We start from the raw sequence: 8,295 nt of genomic DNA on the forward strand, positions 1-8,295 counted from the left end.
CATCTCCGTGCTACGGGTTCAACAGTGACGGAGCTGCGCGTCTGGCTCGCTTCTACAGACCCAGACCACAAAAGTAATGAGTGTGAAAGTTCGGCTTCACTATCTTCTTACAGATTTTTCTAGTGGAAAGACACCGAACAAAGTAGAGCAGCCGCTTTCTCGTCCCAATAAAGTGAGAAATTGAATATACACTGTATATTTTTTAAGAGGATCTGTGACGTCGCGTACTAAACGGTTACATTTTTTTATTTGTTTGGTCCTGAGGAAAGACATATACTTTTATCCACAATTAATGATAAGTTTACACATTTGCCCGCACAGGCCCCCTAGTGTCCAGATGTTGAACCGCAGGCGTCTGCGCAACACCGCCCCCTGGCGGGCGGAAGGCGAGGCGTGCGGCGGCAGAGCTCCGCGCTGGGACTGGTTCTTTTGCAGCCATTTTCTGTCCAACCACACGGCTATTCTGAGCAGGTAACCAACCAGCGCTTCATTGTGTGTCTGTGTCGGGCTCCGGCCAATGATGGCTAACCGGTTTATCCTTGGGTCGAATGGGAACGACTGGTTGTCGGCGGGAGTGGGAGAGAAGCCGCGGTGCGCGGATTTTAACGCGCCGCGCCGGTTCTTTTGTGAGCCGAGCGGCGAACAAGCGGCGTGGGACGCGAGCGGCTCGGCGCCCGTCATTTCGGACGGGACGCCGAAAATAACAGAAAGCGGCGGCGGGCGGTGTTCGCGTTTCCTTTCGTTTCCCTCCGGCGCTTGTGAACGCGGTTCTGGCGGAGAATAAAACGTGTGCGGTTCGTCAGGCGGGCCGCAGTGTCCGGGGATCAGACCTCGGACCCCCGTCTTTGTGGTACTTATTATTTAGCTCATCTCGTTCCAACCGGTCGATGCACATCTATTTATCTAATATACTCTGTTGAAATTGGCAAGATGTGTACAAGAGACCTCGACCAATTAGAACACAGCAAAGGCTCAGCGCCATGGCGTTAACTGACCAGTCGTAACATCAGAAGAGCTCAGCGCTGCAGGACACTGACCAATCGGGGCGCGGTGACTATTCAGCGCTGTAGGACACTGACCAATCGGGGCGCGGTGACTATTCAGCGCTGTAGGACACTGACCAATCGGGGCGCGGTGACTATTCAGCGCTGTAGGACACTGACCAATCGGGGCGCGACGACCATTCAGCGCTGTAGGACACGGACCAATCGGGGTGCGGTGACAATATAGCGCTGTAGTGAAATTGACCACATTTACAACATTTACCAGACGCCCTTATCCAGAGCAACTTACAATCAGTAGTTACAGGGACAGTCTCCCCCCCGGAGCAACTTAGGGTTAAGTGTCTTGCTCAGGGACACAATGGTAATAAGTGGGATTTGAACCTGGGTCTCCTGGTTCATAGGCGAGTGTGTTACCCACTAGGTACTACCACCCCTACCAATCAGGGTGCGGTGACAATTCAGCACTGTAGCGACACTGACCAATCGGGGCGCTGCTTGTAGGGCGTTAACAGCACTCCTGTGTTTCAGATGGAGGGAGAGAATTCCACCACCGACGCCTCTCAGCTGGGGGGTGTCATCGCCGGAGAGTACATGAGCGGGGGCTACGTTCTGCAGGCTCAGGACGGTGAGGTTCCAGCAGTCCGGAACATGCACAGCACTCAGCAAGAAGCCTTGAGCCTTCAAATATATTTTTAAAAAGAACGTTGCATAATGCATAGTGATTTATTGCATTTGCATTTACATTTACGGCATTTATCAGACGCCCTTATCCAGAGCGACTTACAATCAGTAGTTACAGGGGACAGTCCCCCTGGAGCCAAGTATTGCTGGAGCACAGCAATATTTGCACAATTTTACCTTGCACATTTATTATTTGTTTGACTTGTTTAGCACTGTCTGTCACATTGTTGACTGTCTACATGTTTTTTGTTAAATGTTTACATTTACATTTATCAGACATGTTTTGTTTTATTGCAGCGTGTACATGTTTTATTGCAGCGTGTGGGGTGGCTCCAGGCTGCACACATTGACACAGTTGTTCTTTTTCCCCTTTCCCACGGTGCCTTGGTGAAGATGATGGCGACGATGGCCTGAATGACCATGACGACGGCGGTTGCAGTAGAGAGAATTTTCGGGAACAGGACATCTACCTGCCCATCGCTAACGTTGCACGCATCATGAAAAATGGCATTCCTCAGACTGGGAAGGTGTGTGAGTGTGAGACCGAGTACCAATCCAGTACTAGTATTTCGGAGACTCAAATATGGCTTTCTTTACTTGTATGGCAATACAACAATTACTTAAATATACAAATACACTGCTTGGAACTGCTCACCTCAAAACATGGAGGCTTCATGTTCACATCGGGATGAATATTTCAATGTGTTCTACTTACACATCCACAGATTGCAAAAGACGCCAAGGAGTGTGTGCAGGAGTGTGTGAGCGAGTTCATCAGCTTCATCACGTCCGAGGCCAGCGAGCGCTGTCACCAGGAGAAACGCAAGACCATCAACGGCGAGGACATCCTCTTTGCCATGTCCACACTGGGCTTTGACATGTACATGGAGCCGTTAAAGCTCTACCTGCAGAAGTTTAGAGAGGTAGGCAAGCAAAAGGAAGTGATGTCACCATCGATTTTTATTTTTTTTGTTTGTTTGTTTAAATCTTCACATTTGGGATTCTAGGCAATGAAGGGGGAGAAAGGCATAGCTGGCGTGGGCGTAGGCGATAGCCTGGGGGAGGAGCTTACAGATGACAGCTTTGGTGAGTGACGTCTGATTTCATAGCATAACCTTTGTTTGTGATTAAAGACTCCAAAGCGCTTAATTTCCTGTTCGGATTTCAGCCAATCAGCTGCCAGCTGGACTCATCACCACAGACGGGCAACAGCAGAACGTCATGGTCTACACCACTTCCTACCCGCAGGTAATTTTACTCACTTAAACAGTCACACGGGTGTGTATGCGATTGCATAAACACACAGTTGTTCAGTAAATGGAATTTAAAAATGAGCATTTAATTGAGGGGTTTAACCGACAGGAACTTTCTTCTCTCTGCAGATTCAGGGCGTTCAGCAGGTTCAGTTCTCGTGACACAACGTTCGTCATACATTCTGATCAGAAGGCTGAACATCTCCACTGGTACTGATTGCACTCTAAGGACCATTTTAGATTACTTTGATTTAAACAATTGTACATACATTTTGTTGAGACAGGAAATGACTCTGCCCTGCTTCTTAATTCACTATTTGTTTTTTGGTCGCATGATTTGAGATCATATTTGCAATGTCTACAGTTTTATAATTGTCTACAATAGTCCAGAATGAGGAAGTAGCCCCCCTCCCCCCTTTTAAAATCTTTAATTAAAAATCATTAAAATCAAGTTCCAGATGACTAGCACATACTTTATCTGTTCATTTCTGTACATCTCGAAGACACACATTATGTATTTTTGATTTTGCGTTGACGCTTGGAATTAAATGGCTCACTTTTTATTTGTTCACGTTCACTTTTTACATCTTTCAAAATGTCAGAAAACATAAATAAATTGCAGTATATAATACTGCAGGTTTAAGGAAGCCAAGATAATTGCTCTACAGCGGATGAAAGTGCATGCATTCCACAAAAAAACAAGTAAATTACGATTACATGAATGCGTAAACCAAATAGATCAGTGAATTGTGCTACAACTTTCACAATAACGGCGTAGATCGGAGTTCTTCAGTCTCAGTGTCCCGCTCAGCCTCCACCTTGTTCATTTCCCCATGGCTGACACACCCAGTAGCATCAGCCTGCTAACGTGGTACCTGAAAAAGCCCCCCGTCTCACACAAACACAACCCGGAAGTGTTGTGGCTCCGATCCCATGCACAAGAAATGCAAACGCTCTTTAAACTCTGGATTTAAGGATTACTAGTCATTTTGGAAAACCAACAATTTTTGGCAGTCAGGTCAGCAAGAAATCCAGTGACTTGCAGTATTTCTTAAAAGGTAATGACTTTTATTAAAATGGTGTGGATATTACAACATGTTCAATGCAACGATGGAACAGAAATACAAGTATAAAAATAAAAAATCAATGCACCTTCTACAATCTTCGGGGCACTCTTCTTTAAAATATGACTTTAAAAAAAAAAGTAAAATCATGCCTCAGTTCCTGATTGGCTCCTGAAGAGCGAGGCACTGCTGGTTGGTTTAAAACATGAACGTATAAAAAAAAAAAATCATCTCTTAAAAACAGAGACATTTCTGTAAGAAACTCTGATCCCAGTAGTGAAGTGGATCAGTGAGGAACTGAACGAGTTTCTTTGAAAGGACCAAGTTCAGTCTGCGGTCACGTTACATGTCAGTCGGACCGGACGAGGACGTCTTCAGTTTAGTGGCATCTAGGGACACAGTTGAGTCAGCGGAAGGAATGGAAGAAAAACGCGAAACCACCCAAGCCCCGCCCACTTCACTGTTCCGTTACCATGGTAACTCTCTGTGTTGGGTGACAGCATCACACACCTTGCAGCCAGCGGATCTGGGTGGCTGGACCATAGCCCTGCTCATTCTTGGCGGCGATACGGAATACAATGGCAGGCCGGGCGGAGCAGTCGATGTGGGCGTTGCTCAGGTGGGCAGGGGTCACGGTGCAGGACGTCTTTGTGCCACGGTAGATCCGAATGAAAGCCATCTGTCCTGGCCGATCGGCGCTAGAGCCGCGACTTTTCCGCACAGCCAAGTACATGGAATATTCCAGAATCTTTCCGGACGGAGGGGTCGGTGACTCCCAGGTGATGTGGATGTTGTCAGAGGCCTGACGGGAGAGAGCACGGTGCACATGAATCCACATCGAGGACCACCCGACTGGATAAAGTCGGCAGGTGGCGCCGTACCTTGGCGATTTTGACGGCGGTCGGCGCTCCAGGGAAGCCCGGCTGGCAGGTCTTAAACTCGGTCGCGGGGCTGAAGTCTCCCTGCCCACAGCTGTTGATCCCAGCCACCCGGAAGCGGTAGGTGACGCCCGGCTCCAGAGTTCGTTTCTCTCGGCCCTCAAGCCGGTAGGGCCAGGGCAGCTTCAACTACGAACAAAGACAAGAACATAACCTATATATAACCCGTATATACGTAATTTTTAATAAGAAAGATCTTAAATATGATCTTAAACCCTTTTTTTAAACCATTATGACTTTACAATACTGATGTTTTACTGTTTGTGAGCAGGGTGTGGTTTAGGGCCGGTTGGGGTCACGGAGGGGTTCTGTATACTGACCTCTCTGGTGCTGGGCGGTCTGCTGGGAGGGGGCGGGGTCAGGACCCCGTTCTCAGGGGGCAGGTAGTACTCTGTGACTTCGGAGTACAGCGTTTTGAAAACGCCCACGTCCGACCACGAGGCCTCGCCCTGACCTCCGACCCCACCAGCAGCCTGCAGACAAGAACAAAAACAACGTCTGTGACCATTTGCAATGACAAAGGTATCTTGGCCAAGAGGTCAAGGAAAGGTCGTTTACCTGAGTCAAGGGGCCAGTGGTGTTAACATCGGAGCCTACGGGAAATAAATCGGAAAGAAATAATCTTGCGGACATTTAATAACGGCGCTCATTCCAGATTAAGCTAAAACAATGAGACAGGGCGATACCAGTCTGTATCTCCGTGGATACTAGGGTCAGGGTAGCATCCAAACTCGGTCCGTTCTGGTTCCCCAAAGCTGCAAGACACAGTTTAAAGACAGACAGGTTTAGGGTACATCGGGAACGCTGGGAAAATGTGGAAAGCCCACTTTAATACCAACAACAGCTCCTGGACCCACGCGAGGTTAAGGCGTCTACCTTGTGGACTGTCATCCAGAGTGGGCGGTATGGAGTCTGCCGGCGAATCAGAGGCACCGGTGGGCGGGGCTGAGGACGCGACCGGTTGCAACTGGAGCAGGTAGAATTCGGACGCCGGTATGGGGCGCCAGGCCACGTGCAGCATGCTGATGGTGGACTTGACCAGGAACACGGGTGCGGACGCGACGGGCTTCTCTAAACAAAGCAGCCGATTCGGTTTCAGGCGACAAATTCATTCATTCGTCCGTTCGTTCGTTTCCGGACTCGCGCCAACGCCAACACACCTGTCTCCAGGTACCACAGGTCTTTGCAGCACACCTGGTAGTTCCAGCTCTTGCGGAAGCCATCGCGGCCGCTCCAGATGTAGAGGCGTGAGCCGATGGTGGCGGCACAGTGACCGGCCCGGGCCCGGGGCCCGCTGTCCTGGTACTCCTTGGCCCCCGAGCTGACCAGGGCGCCCGGCTCCGGGCCTAAACATTCCCACGTCAGGCTGTCTGTAGAACAAGGAAGAAGAAGAAGAAAGTGAAGTGATTGTCACTTGTGATACACAGCAGCACAGCACACGGTGCACACAGTGAAATTTGTCCTCTGCATTTAACCCATCACCCTGAGTGAGCAGTGGGCGGCCATGACAGGCGCCCGGGGAGCAGTGTGTGGGGACGGTTCCTTAAACGCTAGGCCACCACCGCCCCAAAACTCATAACAAAAATACATTGTCATTTTAAACTGTACGTTTTAAACTACTTTTATTTATTAGGCTCTAATATTTCATACCGACCTAAACTGAGAGCATAAAGAGAGTTGGTACAAATCCACTCGGCCCCCAGAGCGTCGGGTTCGTCCTCGGCGTCCGCGACTGGGACCCAGCCGCCAAACACGAACATCCTGAGAGGAACGAACAGTCCAGCCTGAGATCGGACACTTCTCACCGCGGCGCGCCGGTCTCAGAGCGGGACGGTGGGGAATTCACCTGTTTCCAATCAGGTTGGCCGTGTGGAGGCTCCGGGCCAGGGGGCGCAGGCCTCTGGTTTCGGGCGTCGACCAGGTCATCGTGTCTGTAAAGCAGCGGATGAGCATCAGTCCTCAGCAGCACTGGCAACGTATCCGGATAAGGAACGACAATAGTCACCGATGTCCAGCTGCCACAGGTCGTCCAGTCGGTGGCCACACATCCCCCCGAAGATGTAGAGCTTGTGGGTGTGGCCCGCCTTGGTGTACACCACCGACGTGTGTGACTCGCGGGCCGAGGGGCCTCGTCCTCTGGTGTCCGGAAGAGTCCAACCCTTCACCCCCGACACGACCTGCAGCTCCAACTCGTAGAAATCCGACAAGTACCTGCGGGGGGCGGAGTTACGACCTGTGTTTACGATGCACTTTTGTTCAGGCGACAAGGAACAGTTTAAGGCCTACGCTCACCTGGGCACGTTGCCATTGGGGTCCTCGCTGTCATTGGCCAGACCGCCGAACAGGTAGCATTTGTTCCCACAGAGGGTGAAGCTGTGCCCGATGCGCGGGCAGGGGGGGTCGGCGTTCTTCGGCGGCCTCGGCTTCAGCTTCTTCCACAGCCACCGGCTGGCCTGCAACGTCGGAAACGTCCGCGGTCAGCACGCGCCAGGTCGGACGTGGGGGATCGGGGGGTCCCCGCCAGCGTTCGGCTGGCCCTCACCTGCAGCTCATACAGGCAACTGCTGTATTTACCAAACTCCACCATTCCCCCGAACACCAGGATTCGGGTCCCTTCGCACGCGAAGCCGTGGGCGGCGCAGCCGGGGGGGATGTCTCCTCGGACCGCTGGGAGGAACCACTGCCTGGTCACTGGGGGGGGATTTCATGATTTTCAAACCAGACAACTTTCCAGAAGACCCAGGTTCACCCCACTTACTACCATTGTGTCCCTGAGCAAGACACTTAACCCTGAGTGTCTCCAGGGGGGGACGGTCCCTGTAACTACTGATTGTAAGTCGCTCTGGATAAGGGCGTCTGGCAAATGCTGTAAATGTAAATTTACGATCAGCAGTGACAGGGACAGTCCCCCTGGGGACACTCAGGGTTAAGTGTCTTAACTGGTGGTTAACCACTGGTGAATATTTATAGGAATATCACAGGTACCGTGTAATGGCGAACATAATCACAATAATTACAGGCGATGAATAATGAATGAAGCGGCCGCACCGGTGTTGTAAACGTGCAGCTCCTCGGCGATGCCCTCGTTCCCCCCGCCGAACACCACGATCAGCTCCCGGATGGCCGCGGCGCGGTGGCCGTGTCTCGCCCGCGGAACGGGCCCGCTGGGGGACTGGACCCGCTTCCACAGCGGCCTCGGGGCGGCCATGGCGCTCCGCAGGGCGGGCCGCAGCTTGTTGCGATGCCGCGGACGCTCCGGCGGCTTCTTCTGCGACTGCGGCGGCGGCGGACGAGGCGTGTGCGCGCCAGCGCCGCCTGCTGGGCCAGGGACGCCTAATTCGGCCAAATCTCGCGA

The 8,295-nt window shown here is 51.5% G+C and overlaps 2 protein-coding genes across 3 annotated transcripts; one reads left to right on the forward strand and one right to left on the reverse strand.

Annotated features, from left to right (window-relative positions):
- Positions 1–350: 350 nt before the first annotated feature.
- LOC114764960 (nuclear transcription factor Y subunit beta-like) lies at positions 351–3,499 on the forward strand. 2 transcript variants are annotated; one of them, XM_028954965.1, is made up of 7 exons: positions 351–471; positions 1,533–1,629; positions 2,079–2,212; positions 2,411–2,608; positions 2,693–2,771; positions 2,854–2,933; positions 3,068–3,499. In XM_028954965.1, the coding sequence occupies exons 2-7, from the start codon at positions 1,533–1,535 to the stop codon at positions 3,098–3,100; spliced, it is 621 nt and encodes a 206-aa protein (XP_028810798.1). In that variant the 5' UTR covers positions 351–471; the 3' UTR covers positions 3,101–3,499. The 2 variants fall into 2 exon arrangements, with proteins under 2 accessions (XP_028810798.1, XP_028810799.1); XM_028954966.1 differs by lacking the exon at positions 351–471 and adding an exon at positions 540–850.
- A 492-nt stretch (positions 3,500–3,991) lies between these two features.
- LOC114764998 (host cell factor 2-like) lies at positions 3,992–8,223 on the reverse strand. The gene is made up of 13 exons (XM_028955016.1): positions 7,989–8,223; positions 7,483–7,631; positions 7,233–7,393; positions 6,946–7,151; positions 6,787–6,871; positions 6,595–6,701; positions 6,101–6,310; positions 5,817–6,011; positions 5,627–5,695; positions 5,499–5,533; positions 5,261–5,413; positions 4,884–5,069; positions 3,992–4,804 (listed from the first exon to the last, which is right to left on the reverse strand). Exons 1-13 carry the CDS (start codon positions 8,146–8,148, stop codon positions 4,505–4,507), a joined length of 2,016 nt encoding a protein of 671 aa, XP_028810849.1. The 5' UTR covers positions 8,149–8,223; the 3' UTR covers positions 3,992–4,504.
- Between the last annotated feature and the right edge of the window lie 72 nt (positions 8,224–8,295).

This window comes from Denticeps clupeoides, chromosome 15 (assembly GCF_900700375.1).
Source record: "Denticeps clupeoides chromosome 15, fDenClu1.1, whole genome shotgun sequence".
Lineage (NCBI taxonomy): Eukaryota > Metazoa > Chordata > Actinopteri > Clupeiformes > Denticipitidae > Denticeps > Denticeps clupeoides.